Genomic DNA, 15,722 nt, shown 5'->3' on the forward strand with positions numbered 1-15,722 from the left:
ACCAGGTCGCTGGTTCCACTCTGTGTCCTGAAGCCTCAGGACATGTGCACCACCTGCCACCACTGGGAGGCGCAGGGGCCGCAGCCTCTGGTCACTGATGCTGATGGACTGCTCTGAAACCTGGGATCAGGGTACCATACCCTTGCCAGGGAAATTCATGCCTTGGATGTAGTCCCCATTGCTGGAAAGACTGGCGCCACTGCCAGGGGAAGGGGAGAGGTTCGGGTCACCAGTTCCACTCTGTGTCCTGAAGCCTCAGGACGTATATGCCACCTGCCACCACTGGGGAGGGCAGGGGCCAAGCCACGACTGCCGTGTTTGCCCTTGCGGCCTGTGGTCACTGGCATGTGTGCCGGTGTGAGGATCCACGTTTTGGATCGCCACCACTGGGGGAGAGAGAGGCAGCTGCTCCCTTAGTTCCACTGCTTCCCGGAGGTCCAGTCCACCCAGCTTCAAGGTGTATAGATACACGGATCACTGAGGCGTTCTGGTGTGCTGTGCAGGGAGTACTCTGTTGGTCACTGGATGTCTGGTTATAACTTAGAGATGAAAGACAAAGGGAACGACTCACTCCCGCATAATGCTGACGTCACTCCTTAAAATCTGAACTTTTAAATAAATTTGTTCTTACAGAAATCACGAGGCCAAACCGAAGCTCTTTATATACTAACAAAATGTAACAGTACTCGTTTTGAGTTTATATTTACAAATTTGGTTCCTGGAAGTCCTAGACTTTTTACTTCTGTGATTGCAGTACACAGGTATGGTAATACTTTATGGATTATTGAATATTTTAAGGTAATTCTATGATATAAAGGTTTAGAGGTTAAAGTGTAAAAATGTAGCATTATCTTCCTCCAGGCTCTATTGCAAATATCCTGAAGATGAACACATTGAATTATCATTTAATAAACACCTTGAAGGTATTTGTAAAACACAAGACTACTAAAGATTCATAAAAATTTCCAATTCCATTAAATTAGCTGCCAAGGTAGTTACAGTGAAATAGAGAACTCATTCAGTATAGTAACCAAGTTGGGTAATTCAATTAATGAATTAAAAAGATTTTTCTAACAGTAGAAGGTATGTTTGGGTGTTTTCCCCAGAGAGTTTTGTTGTTGTTTTGTTTTGTAGTGGTTTTGGTTTTTGTTTGCTAAATTCTTCTCTTTTCACTACCTCAGCTCTTTTTTTAATCAGCCCTAAGTACTATGATTTTTTTAAAAGCTTAGCTAAGATGACAGCAAAATATATATATGCACAAATTTATTCACATGCACAGAGCTATATATATAATACATTTCTTTTAATTTGCATTTAATTTTTATTTGCAGTTCTTTCGTTATTAGTGATGAACTTTTCTTTTTCTTTTTTTTTTTTGTGAGGAAGATCAGCTCTGAGCTAACATCCATGCCAACCCTCCTCCTCTTGCTGAAGAAGACTGGCCCTGGGCTAACATCCATGTCCATCTTCCTCTACTTTATATGGGATGCCGCCACAGAATGGCCTGACAAGCAGTGCATCGGTGCGCACCCGGGATTCCCAGCCCGGGCTGCCAGCCGCGGAGCATGCGCACCTAACCACTATGCCACGGGCCAGCCCCAAACTTTTGCGTATTTTTTGGGCTATGTACAGCTTGCTTTCTTTTTTTTTTTTTTTTTGTGAGGAAGATGAGCCGTGAGCTAACATCCGTGCTAATCCTCCTCTTTTTGCTGAGGAACACCGGCTCTGAGCTAACATCTATTGCCAATCCTCCTCCTCTTTTTTTCCCCCAAAGCCCCAGTAGATAGTTGTATATCATAGTTGCACATCCTTCTAGTTGCTGTATGTGGGACGCGGCTTCAGCGTGGCTGGAGCATCGGTGCGTCGGTGCGCACCCGGGATCCGAACCCGTGCGGCCAGTAGCAGAGCGCGTGCACTTAACCACTAAGCTAAGGGGCCGGCCCTATGTACAGCTTTCTATTGTAAATTTCTTAATTATGCCCCAATCTGTCATACATGTTGCAAACGTATTTCTTATTTTTCTAGTTTGTTGATTTTTAATTTTGTTGGTGATTTTTTAATCTACATAATAGCTTAATTTTTTTGAGAGATAATTCACATAACATAAAATTTACCATTTTTAAATTATTTATTTATTTATTTATTTATTTTTGGTGAGGAAGATTGGCCCTGGGCTAACGTCCATTGCCAACCCTCCTGTTTTTGCTTGAAGATTGTCCCTGAGCTAACATCTGTGCCAATCTTCCTCCATTTTGTATGTGAGATGCCACCACAGCATGGCTTGATGAGCAGTGTGTAGGTTAGTGCCTGGGATCCGAACCAGCAAACCCCAAGCCACTGAAGCAGAGCACAGGAACTTAACCAGGCCGGCCTGGTTGAACTTAGGTGTGTAGGTCCGTGCCTGGGATCTGAACCCATGAACCCCAGGCTGCTGAAGCAGAGCACATGGACTTAACTACGCCACCAGGCCGGCCCCAAATTTACCATTTTAAAGTTTACAGTTTGGTAGTTTTAGGATATTCACAAGGTTGTGCAACTATTGCTGCTACCCAATTCCAGAATATTTCTGTCACTCCGAAAAGAAACTCCTCATTTCCTCCTCCTCATAGCCCCTGGCAACCACTGATTTACTTTCTGTCTCTATGAATTTGCCTATTCTAGACATTTAATGGAATCATACAATATAGTGGCCTTTCATGTCTGATTTCTTTCAGTTACATGTTTTCAGGGTCTATCCCTGTTATAGCATGTATCAGTATTTCATTCCTTTTCATAGCTGAATAATATTCCATTTTATGGATACATATTTTATTTATCCACTCATTAGTTGATAGACATTTGATTTGTTTCTACTTTTTGGCTCTTATGAATAATGCTGCTATGTACATTCATGTACAAGTTTTGTGTGAAAACATTTTTTCAGTTCTCTTGGGCATATACCTAAACCTTAGCTCTTTATTTCATTTAGAGAAGTAATATGAAATGGAGTATGAAGAGAGGAATGGAAGCTGCTTTCCTTTAATAGTATAAAAATGTTTTAAGTGTTCCCCCCAAAATAATTTACAGCATAAATAGTTTCCATTTTTTTCACTGGTTAAATGTTAATGATTACAGCAGTAAAGGAAATTAAGAGTTATAGGCAAATGCTTGAATCCTGCTCTTTCACAATTTATATATTAGAAGATTAGTTAGAGTAAAAGTCAGAAATTTAACAATGAATATTATAATTTATATAAATGACTTCTAAAGTTATTCAGGCTAAGAAAACCCTTTAGTTTTATTAAATGGATAAATTAGCCTATATTTTTGTGGAGTAAAATTGAATTTAACTAATCAAAAGTTAAGAATTTTCTTGTGTATTTATTACCTATCAATAGGGAGACGTGGAAACAAAAGTTATAGGGATTTTATGGATACACACACACACACACACACACACACACAGATAGGTACACACACCGTCCTGGGGTGCCTTTTGGAGTTGGTACAGATTCATTCTAATTTTCTGTATAGAGGTAGACGTGAGCATAATGTTTTCAGGTTGCAGTGAGAAAAGTAATTGGACTCCTGTTTATGTCAAAAGAATAATAGTGCCTTTGAATAAAACAGAAATGAAGGGAAGCATTTTAATAAAATAATTTCCATGTCTATTATATGCAGGCATTGTTTTTCAGCCTAGAGAGAAAATCCTCTCATTTGTGCTATATGATATATATTGCCTTAAAAATTAGACATGTAAAAAATAGGTTACTGAGGGCCAGCCCCGTGGCGTAGCGGTTCAGTGCGTGTGGTCCGCTGCTGGCGGCCTGGGTTCGGATCCCGGGCGCGCACCGACGCACCGTTTCTCCGGCCATGCTGAGGCCGCGTCCCACATACAGCAACTAGAAGGATGTGCAGCTGTGACGTACCACTATCTACTGGGGCTTTGGGGGAAAAAAATAAATAAATAAAAATTGAAAAAAAAATAGGTTACTGAGATAAAACGTGTAAATACTACACTAAAATGACAAAGTGTACAAAAGACTAATCACCAAAAGTTTTTAAATTTACTGTAATAATTATTTGAGTGATGTATGTAAGTATTAACATCTGTATATTTTAGTAGATAAGTAAACATAACCAAAGAAAACTACATTTTCAGTTTGGGTTAGTCTTTTGTTTGTTCTTTTTTATAGAGCATATGAAACTTCTAAAATGTATCGTGATTTTAAATTGAGGAGTGCACTAATTCAAAATAAGCAACTAAGATTATTACCACAAGAACATGTATATGATAAAATCAATGGAGTATGGAATCTCTCCAGTGATCAGGTATTGTGCAAAAAACTAATGAATCTTTTGGGGCAGTACTTAGGTAATCATTTTTCCATGTATCGTTGGCTTCGTATATTCATTTAACTCTGTTACAATTTGCATTATACATCTTGATAAATTAGCATTATAGCTCTTGATATAAAATAATATTCTAATTTTCATATTTTTATGGTTTTATGCTCTTCTTAGCAACATCTGTTCTGCATAGAATTTAGAGCTGGAATGGACTTTAGAGATCATCTAGTTTAGTCTCTGTTCACTTATAGATGAAAAACTTAGGCCCCAAAGAATTAAGTGACCTCACACACCTAATTCATCCCAGAGCCATGCTCTTCCCCCATACTACACTACCCTCCACGTCTTGGTAATTTATGCTTATGGAGGAGAGCCAAGGAGTGGACAATCACGGAAGCCTTTTAATCTGGTCTTTATGGAATTAAGCGTATAACTCTTTTGGTGACGCCTACATTCATTATTGTAACTTTTCATTTGCCCTTGAAATTATGACCAGTTGAAACATGTAAGCAACTAACAGTTGGAATAAGTAACACTTCAATTTCTAGAGAAAAATTTGTCTCCTACTAAGAATAGTTTCCAGCTTTGTGTGTGTGTGACAACCTAATTTAGGCTGATAGCCACTGTGGTAAAACTATAGCATTTGAATGAAGAGCTTCTTGCTAAATAGTGAATCATAAATTGTAAATAAATTTTGCTCATTTGAAAAGTTCTAGTTTTAAACTATGATAAAGGTTCTATAGGATATAGACACCTCCCCATCTGAATGACTCCTTCTCATCAGGAGTCAGCAAACTTTTTCTGTAAAGGACCAGATGGTAAATATTTTAGGCTTTGCAGGCCGTGTAGTTTCTGTCCTAACTTTGCAGTCCTGCCATTGTAGTGTGAAACCAGCCACAGACAATACATATACAAGTCAGCATGGCTGTATTTCAATAAACCTTTGTTATGGACACTGAAGTTTGAATTCCATACAACATTCATGTGTCATGAAATATTGTTCTTTTGACTTTTTTCCAACCCTTTAAAAATGTAAAAATTTTTCTTAGCTTGTGGGCCATGCAAAAGGAGGTGGTAGGCCAGATTTGGGTTATGGACCATACTTTACCAACCCCTGCTTTAGGTCATAGCTTAGATGTCACTTTCTTTTTTTTTTTTTTTTTTATAATTTTATTTATTTATTTTTTTTCCCCCAAAGCCCCACTAGATAGTTGTATGTCATAGCTGCACATCCTTCTAGTCGCTGTATGTGGGACGCAGCCTCAGCATAGCCAGTGAAGCGGTACATTGGTTCACGCCCGGGATCCGAACCTGGGCCGCCAGCAGCGGAGGGCACGCACCTAACCGCTAAGCCACAGGGCCGGCCCTAGATGTCACTTTCTGAAAGCTTCCTTCTGTGTGTTCCTTATGCAGTCTGAACTTTACCACTTTAAATTATTGCTACTCTAATGTATAGAGCTTGTCTATACTCCCACATTAGATTGTAGGCTTTATTATAAGGGTAGGGGTGGAGTTACTGTGTTCATAGTTAGATCTTTACCACCTAGCACAATACCTGGCATTTTTAATTAAGATGTTCCAGGATTATCAGATATATCATTTTACTGAAAATAGGGATGTTATGGGGCCAGCCCCGTGGCTTAGCGGTTAAGTGCGTGCGCTCCGCTACTGGCGGCCCGGGTTCAGATCCCAGGCACGCACCAATGCACCACTTTTCCAGCCATGCTGAGGTGGCGTCCCACATACAGCAACTAGAGGGATGTGCAACTATGACATACAACTATCTGCTGGGGCTTTGGGGAGAAAAGGGAAATAAAAGGAGGAGGATTGGCAATAGATGTTAGCTCAGGGCCGGTCTTCCTCAGCAAAAAGAGGAGGATTGGCATGGATGTTAGCTCAGGGCTGATCTTCCTCACAAAAAAAAAAAGAAAATAGAGATGGTATTGTCAACCTAACTTAAGTTTATTGAAAAATAATAAAACAAATAAAATATGCCCTCCTATTATTTTAAAAAGTCTGTAGGAGTTTTGCAAGTTGTTTTCTTTTTCTAAAATAAGAGGAACAATGACATAAAGAATTATACCTTATAAAGTTAGACTTAGTATTGTTTAGTGGGACTTGGGCTGGGAATAATGGGGGCTAAAATTTTTTGTATAACGATTTCTTGCAAGATGAGAGCAGAGGGGGGAAATATATATATATACTTATACATATACTTATTAATTTAATTATAATTGGGAAATAGGTGGTCTTTTCTGATGTTTCAAACCTGGTCCTCCCAGAGTAGGGCTTTTTAGGTTTTGGGTTTGCGAGTTAATGTTTTATGTGCAACTTCAAAGTATAAACTAAAGAAAAATTGCTCTGGGTGTAAGTGGTGGAGAGGAGGTGGAGGTAGAGGTGGAGAATGACAGATAAATGGTAGAGGTAGATAATTTTGGTGCCATGTTGTTAGGTCTTGAAGATTTTTTTAGACCAGCTATCTGTCATCTGGGATAATTTTGAGTAGATGTTGAGGGGCCATGTAACTAGGGAACAGTTTTGATCTGTAGTTAGTTTTTTTTGAGAAAGATTGGCCCTGAGGTAACATCTGTTGCCAGTCTTCCTCCTTTTTTCCTTTATTCTCCCCAAAGCCCCAGTAGATAGTTGTATGTCAAAGTTGTACATCCTTCTAGTTGCTGTATGTGGATGCCACCTCAGCATGGCTTGATGAGTGGCAAGTAGGACCGTGCCCAGGATCCGAACCGGCGAACCCTAGGCTGCCAAAGCAGAGCAGGCAAACCTAATCGATACACCACCGGGCAGGCCCCTGTAGTTAGTTTTGAAGAGCCATAAAATATCTCTTGTGGACTGATGGGGTTTATCACGTGTTTTGTCGCTCTCTTACCACAACTGTCTTGCCTTGCCTTGTCCCAGGTTTTGAATAATAGTCATAATAAGATCTAACACTTGTAGAGTGCTTACTGTGTGCTAGAGACTGTGCTAAAGGCTTTATTTACATGGGTTATTTAATCAAATCTCCATTTTACATTTGATAAAATGCACCAAGAAGAAATTTGCCCCTTGTCAGACAGCTGATAAGTACTGATGGTGTAATGGTTAGAGTCTAACTCCAGAGTCCAGGTCAGTCATCTGATTGTGCTGCCATCCAATGAAGGATGAAGTCATTAATACTCCAATACTTAGTTCTGGTATTTTCTGCTGCTGTGATAATAAGAATTATTCTGGTGTTCAGAAAATAAAGAATAAGGATTCAAACAAACGATCGTTGATGTCTCTCTCATCACTTTCTTTCACAGGGAAATTTAGGAACCTTTTTTATTACCAATGTGAGAATTGTGTGGCATGCAAATATGAATGACAGTTTTAACGTCAGTATACCATATCTGCAAATTGTAAGTGCATGCATTTTGGTGACCTTATTTTAATGTAAAATAAATAATTTCTGTTCCAGAGTTAATAAGACTTGGGATTAGATGAATTCTCTCCCTTTTTAAGCAGCAGCAGTTTAGCTGAGAGCATACTTTTACAGTGTTAATAATTTACTATTTCAACATAGAAAAGACCCGATTATAGTTACAGTCAAGGGAAACAACACCATTATCAACCTGCTTTTAAGAGAAAAATACACTGGATTCTAAAAATTTAAATAGTTATCATACAGATTAAGGTGTGTCTTTCTTAGATTCTATTCAAAGGGCTTTAGCTACTAGTTTTCCATCACCTTTCCACTAGGTGGGTATATAGTGGTTCCTTGGCATGGCTTCAGCACACTGATCCACACACTTTATCTTGGCTCTCTTGCCACCTTCTGCTCAAACACTTTTAAAGTCAGAATGAATTCATTAATTCTGTGAATGAACTGTTTTCATTGTATTCAGATAAAGCAAGTAGTACAAGCTGGATTGATAGAGGTTTGGTGAAAGGAATCAAGATGGTTTTTAGTGATAATGGTTTTAGCTTAAGTTAAATTAAAGCTGTTAAAATCCAGAATAAGAACTAACTACATCTGAGTCAAATTTGTTTTGGGAGTAGATAAAGGTGGTTCTTTTTACTCTGCTGCTGCTGCTACAATAAGTATGTGATTCAGTGAAACAAATAGTAAACTCCAGTAAACTGAAGAATTTCATTTTATATTAAAAAAAAAACTACTTATAGGACTCTAGTGCAAATTAATTGTAATATAAAAATATTAATGAAAATCCTGTGTGGTTATCCTATGATAATTGCCTTTATTGTAGGATAATAGTCTTAAGACTAAGCAGTTTCATTAATGAGTATTTATTAAGTGGATACAACGTGTGTGATATCTGGAAAATGTCATTTTTTAAGAGACTTCTTGGCCTGTGAGAAGGATAATTCTTTGAAAAATATTCCTAAGCCTATCTTTTGCTAAATTGTTTGATTTCTGAATTACTTTAAAATATCTGATCATTCATTTGCCAGATATTGAGCACCTACTCTGCTCTAGGTGCTAGAAATACAGTCAGGAAAATCATGAACCATTACACAGTTCCTGCCATCCAGGAGCTTTGTCTGGTGGAGAAAAGCAACACATTAAACAGGAAATCATAGAGTCTGATAGGAAGAAAATTCTTTCTGGCCATCTAAAGAAACATAAGAATTTATAATCATGGCTGGGAAGATGTGACAGTCTATATAGGTATTTGATAAATTAGCATTTGTATTATTCATTGATGTTTTATATTGCATTTATGTGTATTATAGCTTGCCTAACCTAACCTCTATTACGCTGAATAATTACTGAGTAGTAAATAGCCTTGTGCTGTCTGTTCTTCATTCAAATAGAATACTTTTTGTTATTTAAGAATATACTTGCCAGGGGCCGGCCCGGTGGCGCAAGTGGTTAAGTGCGCGCGCTCCGCTGCGGCGGCCCGGGGTTCGCTGGTTCGGATCCCGGGCGCGCACCGACGCACTGCTTGGCAAGCCATGCTGTGGCGGCGTCCCATATAAAGTGGAGGAAGATGGGCACAGATGTTAGCCCAGGGCCGTCTTCCTTAGCAAAAAAAAGAGGAGGATTGGCGGATGTTAGCACAGGGCTGATCTCCTCACAAAAAAAAAAAAAAAAAAAAAGAAAAGAATATAGTTGCCAGAAATGGCCTCTGGAATGAATTCTTCCTGGCCCAAACAACTTGAAATCTGATATCATCGTAGTCTGTCACTGCAGCAGTCATATTCTAACTTCAGCTCTACACCTCAGCCATCACCCTGACCCCACCCCTATAGATACATATCTGTGTATTTCTTCTTGTCAGTTTCTGTCTTACCAGCCTGTATCACTCACAGTCACCTGGTTTGACTACCTGTTGACAACCAGGGTGCCAATGTTCTATGGTTCTTAACGGGGACTGTGTGTACTTCTGGTGGGGTGTGAAGTGTTCTAGATGGAAGGCCAGGTTTTCATAACAATTACCATTTAGTCTCTCGCTCTCCTTTCTTCTCTCTCTCCTTCTCAACTTCCACTGCCTATGTGGAAGTGTGATACGCCATCACCTACCACAGATTACCCTTCTTGGGCTTTTGGTCTGCTGGTCTTAAGGTTAGATCCTCCATGGTTCTCTCCAACGCTGGCAGCAAGCACATTTTGTGTCACTTTCTATACTTTCTATAGATACTACCTGCCATTGTACTTCCACCCCTCTGCCCTTCTCCAAGACCACTGGGGTTACTGCTCATCTCCTGCTAGCCAAGCTTAATCCTCATGTCACACTTACCTGTCGTTAATCACGTTTGACTATCCCAGCCTTCCTTGATGCCCAGTGATGAATGCCCATAACTTTTCTTTTTAAATAAATGGAATGGAGGGTCTTTAATAATTTAGGTACCTATGATGTAAGAAACAGAAGGTACATATGACTTTTTAAAACTAACCCAGCCTTTGGAGCTACACAAGACACTGGCTCTCCAATAACTAAAAGATTGCTGGCCTTTGGTTTAAAATATTCAGAAAAGTTTTGGACTGCCTGGGAGTAAGGGATATTTGAGTCAGAGAATTTTGTACATATTTCAGAGATGTGTTCCTTGTATTGCCTTAGAACTTTGCCACCTGTTTCCAGTATGAAAATTTTCGTTTACTTGATCTCTGTGGGAATGTAATGAAGGAAAGAGGGAGAATTCTGTTCTTTAGACTATGAAAGGTAGTTTCTGTGTAAAAGTTGAAAAACTTTTGTTAAAGAGTCACTACTATCAGATAATAAAAACATGCATTTTTTTTTCTTTTTCATTTTACATCTAGCGTTCAATAAAGATTAGAGATTCAAAATTTGGTTTAGCTCTTGTCATAGAAAGCTCTCAGCAGGTAAGATACTTTATATTTTTATTGATCTTTAATAGATTTTTAAAACTATGTGACAGTCTATAGTTTTAATTTATATAGTAACTGGTTTATATCCAAGAAGAATATTAGCTGCAACATGAAGTTATATTAAGAGTTTGAAGTCATATAGTAATTGTCCCCATAGGAAGAATCCTGTTTATGTTTCTTAGTTGGACAGACATCATCATCATCATTATGATTATCATTTTTAATGACAGAGTCAGGTCACTGTACTTTTCATGCATTATCTCAATCTTTACACAACCCTATGATACAGTTACAGTGACTTCCCCATTTTACAGTGAAGGAAACTGAGGCTTGTAGAAGTTAGGAACCTTGCCCATGGTCTCACAACTAGTGAGTGGTGGGGCTAGGTTCTGATCCAGGTCTGATGGATTCACAAGACTGTCTTTGAGAAACACAGATATATACAGATACACACTCTATTTGAGATTTTATACTCACTCACCTACTTATAAACTGCTATGCCCCGTTATGCAATATTTTTGCAGAAATACATTTAAATAAAACATTTACTTATGTATAAAATCACTTCTCTTCTAAATTCTAAATTTAAACATGAGTATCTACTCACTCCTTTCCCCTGGCCTATAGATTAGCAGCTGCCGTTTATTGAGTGCTTATCATGTTCCAGGAACTGCACCAAATGTCATATATACTTTATTTTATTTAATACAACTTGACAATCATTTTATGGTGAGAAAATTGAGGCTTAGAAAGATAAGGAAGGTAAGTCTCCCAGCATCATACAGCTAATAAATTTGTTGTAAAACTAAAATTTGAACTCAAAAGCATATGCTCTCACCTATTACAGCATGCTACTTAATATTTTAACACTGTTCTCTGACAATCTGTCACGGTCAAGTTTCTTTCCTGATTCTTCAAGGAGATAACCTCAGGTAGACCATTCCTTTTCTTCTTTTAATATATAGCCTACCTCAGAGATACTGCGGGTTCGGTTCCAGACCACTGCAATAAAGTGAATATCACAATAAATCGAGTCACACGAATTTTTGGGTTTCCCAGTGCATATAAAAGTTATGTTTACACTATACTGGGCCAGCCCCATGGCTTAGCGGTTAAGTGCGCGTGCTCCGCTACTGGCGGCCCAGGTTCGGATCCCGGGCGCACACCAACGCACCGCTTCTCCAGCCATGCTGAGGCCGCGTCCCACATACACCAACTAGAAGGGTGTGCAGCTATGACATACAACTGTCTACTGGGGCTTTGGGGGGAAAATAAATAAATAAATAAATAAAAATACTTTAATTTTACTTTATAAACCAATGTTACTGCAATAAACAAAAAATTTAAAAAAAAAATACTTTATTGCTAAAAAGTGCTAAGCATCATCTGAGCCTTCAGTGAGTTGTAATCTTTTTGCCAGTTGATGGTCTTGTAAAAAAACGCAATATCTGCAAAGTGCAGTAAAGTGGAATGCAATAAAATGAGGCATGCCTGTATTCCTTTTCAAGGTCTAGCTCAAGAAAAACTTAGTTTCCTTGGCCTTCACAATCTACAGTGTATTTTTTTTAATCTTGAAATATCAGCTTTGAAATTAACAGATGAAATGACATAATATCTGGATATGCTTCAGAATAATCCTGAGTGGGTGAGGGGAGGAAATTTGGGGGAATGGGAGGTTACAGATGAGACAGAGTTGGCATCTGTTGTTACTTGCCCAAGCTGGATGATGGCTACATGGACACTTATTGTACTTTTCTTTCTATTTTTGTATACACTTGAAGTTTTTCATAATAAAAATTTTTTTATTTTTGTGAGGAAGATCGGCCCTGAGCTAACATCTGCCAATCCTCCTCTTTTTGCTGAGGAAAACTGGCCCTGGGCTAACATCCCTGCCCATCTTCCTCTACTTTATATGGGACGCTGCCACAGCATGGCTTAACAAGCGGTGCGTTGGTCCGCGCCCGGGATCCGAACCTGCGAACCCCAGGCTGCGGCAGCGGAGCATGCACACATAACCGCTTGCGCCACCAGGCTGGACCCATAATAAAAATTTTAATTAAAAAAAATCCTCTTACGTATTGTGCCCTGAAATAAGGACAATTAGAGCTATAGATTATTATGTACTGTAAATACCATTCATCAGGCTTGTTTTTTGTTTTTTCATTTTTTCTTGTAGAGTGGAGGATATGTTCTTGGCTTTAAAATAGATCCTGTGGAAAAACTACAAGAATCAGTTAAGGAAATCAATTCACTTCACAAAGTCTATTCTGCCAATCCTATATTTGGAGTGGATTATGAGATGGAAGAAAAGGTAATTTGTTCAGTATGTGAAAAACAGAGTTTGCTGAATTGCTTTTACACAATCTATAAAATTCAGATAGAAACATATTGTGTACAATTTAATTTTAAACTGTCTTCTCACTGGCTACTTCATCATTCATTCCTGCCTTTCTAGGTGAGCAGCCTATCCAGAGAAGTCTCCATATGTAAGGCTCCTCTGATGTAGACCGACTTTAGTCTCTCACTCTGTCAGCTTTATTTTTATTCTACTTCAGCCTCCCATTAGCATTTGGGAAAACCTTACAGTCCTCACGGAAACCACTCTCTTCCCCACAATATAGCAACTCCAGGAGTCTGCTCCATCGGTATGGCCTGTATCCGTTCCTATTCATCAGTGCCTCTGCCATACCACTTAAGAAATGTTTTGAATATCACACCCACACATCTGCTCTTTGCCTTCCTCTTGACTTCTGGTTTCTGCACCAATCTCTTTGTGCAGGTACATCAGCTCTCTTTTGGCTTTGCTTTTCAGCCTCTCCAGCTGGGACCCTTGTCCTCTGGTCTGTCACGGGTGTGCTTACCAGCCACTCCATTAGAGACATCCTCGCTCTCTGCTCTGTCAGCAGTACCCTTGCCAGAGGCTCCCTCGCGTGCCTTCACTGATCTCTTATCACAGGTTCCCTTGCTGTCTGTTCTTTTGCTGGCGCCCTCTCTGTACACTCTATTGCTGGCGCCCTTGCCATCCACTCTTTATCAGCGTCCTGCTGGTACTCAGCATGTTGAGCCATATCACATCTCACAGATGTTATCTATATCTCTCCTCCTGCTCTTGGACTACAGCATGTGACCAGAGAAGATCAGAAGTAGAGGTGGGCAGCTAAGTACAAATTCACATCCTCTAACTTCAACCAGGTTCTTGTTGCCTGGTAATGCTCCTTGTACTTAATTTTTTTTCTCCTTGTCAAATTCCATATATATACCCTTCCCCTTCCAGCTGAAACTTCTCTCTGGGTTGCTGACACTGTATTATACATATACCTGTGTGTGTCATCTGCTTAACCATCCTTTTCTGTTTCTTTCCCGACCTGTACTTCTTCCAGCATTGCCCTTTTACTTGCCCTTCTCTGTACTCCTCAGCAATATCACCTGCTCCTCCAGTTTCCTCAACTTGTACTTCTCTAGATGACGCCCAGAGTTTTCTTTCTGATCTTAACACACTCTCAGTCTCTCATGGTTCCAAATATTTTTGAATATTTTCACATAGATGAGCCTTCCAAATAACATAAATTGAATTTCTCATTTAAAAAGTTATCTTAGTAATTTAATTAAGTAAATAATTTTCCAAGTCAGTAAGATATACTGGGACTTGTTTGAGTATCTCAAACTTGGCATACCTACAGTGGCCTCATTTTTCTCAAAAGCAGCATCCTACTAATTTATCTATTTATTTATTTACTACTTATTTTTAGCATTGTCAAAGTCAGCTGTGCTCAAGACCTTGGAGCTTTCTTTTTTTATTTTTCCCATTGTCTTATTTTACACATTCAGTCAATTATACCACTCTCCTCCCTGTTCCTGTTCCTTTCTTTCCATTCAAACCACAATTACTGTTATTACTTTTGCTTGTAGAATAATGTAGCGCAAGCATGGTGCTTGGAACCTGACAAAACTGACTTCAATCTGAATTTCACCATTTATTTGTGATCCTAAGCAAATTTGAGTTTCAGTTTTTCCATTATAAAATGAAGATAATCTCCTTCACAAAACTGTTGATCATGTCCATAAAATGCCTGGCACATGGGAGACAGTATGTTGGTTCTCCTACCCATTCTCTCTCTACCTTTCATTTTTCCTCTTTTCCTCTTGTTTGGCCTCCATTACATGATAATATCCAGACACAGTAGCTCACTCTGTCACTTCATGTAAGTGCCTACTCCAAAGCCACCTCTTCAGGGAGGTCTTCCCTGACTATCCATGTAAAACAGCAACTCCCATCATTTTTTTGTCCCTTATTCTGCTTGCTTGCTTGCCTGCTTTATTTTTGGTGACACTAATCAGTCTCCTCCACTATAAATAATCTCCATGAAGTCAGAGATTTTTGTCTGTTTTCTTTACCCACTAATCTCCAGCCATCAAAACTAGTACATACTAGGCTCTTAGTGAACATTCATAGTTGTGGAATGACTGTGTTGAACACCTACTGTTTGCCATTCACTGCTCTAAGAACTTTATATGCATCATCTCATTTAATCCTCCCAACAATACTATGAAGCATATCATTATTATTATTATTATCCTTATCTCACAGTTAGGGAGACTGAGAATTAGATAGGTTAAGCTACTGTACACAGTCACACAGCTCTGAAACACTGAGGCTATCCCCACATTAGGGGATCAGGTCACTCTGTTTTAAGCAATACACTTCTACCCTCAACCCTCCCCACCAGTTACCTATAAATAAAGTCAGAATTCTTTGGGCTGGTATTAAAGAACTTCAGTAGACTCCAGTCTACCTTTCCCACCTTATCTGCACAGCTACAGTGTCTAGCTGTACAGGCTGTGCACTGCCGAACTCTAGAGAACATTGTTCACATAGACTTTAGTGTGAATGATGCTCCCCAGGGTTGTTCAGTACAGTAGCCCTGCTCAGCTCCTTCTGTCTCATGGGACTCTTATATTCTGACCATACTGGATTACTCATCATTCTTCAGCCACATCCTGTGGTTTCTCACCTTTGCTGATCCCCTTTGCCGGGAATACCCTTTCCCCTAATCCTACCTATGAAAATCAT

General features: G+C 39.2%; 1 protein-coding gene across 2 annotated transcripts in view; it reads left to right on the forward strand.

The window, feature by feature from the left end:
* Window positions 1-15,722, forward strand: part of BBS5 (Bardet-Biedl syndrome 5) — a 48,892-nt gene that overhangs the window by 12,820 nt on the left and 20,350 nt on the right. For both annotated transcript variants that reach the window (XM_058549202.1, XM_058549203.1), the window contains exons 5-9: window positions 634-761; window positions 4,176-4,311; window positions 7,626-7,721; window positions 10,583-10,645; window positions 12,828-12,962. In XM_058549202.1, coding sequence (XP_058405185.1) covers window positions 634-761; window positions 4,176-4,311; window positions 7,626-7,721; window positions 10,583-10,645; window positions 12,828-12,962 — 558 coding nt within the window. The remainder of the gene's footprint in view (window positions 1-633; window positions 762-4,175; window positions 4,312-7,625; window positions 7,722-10,582; window positions 10,646-12,827; window positions 12,963-15,722) is intronic.

This window comes from Diceros bicornis, chromosome 10 (genome assembly GCF_020826845.1).
Source record: "Diceros bicornis minor isolate mBicDic1 chromosome 10, mDicBic1.mat.cur, whole genome shotgun sequence".
NCBI lineage: Eukaryota > Metazoa > Chordata > Mammalia > Perissodactyla > Rhinocerotidae > Diceros > Diceros bicornis.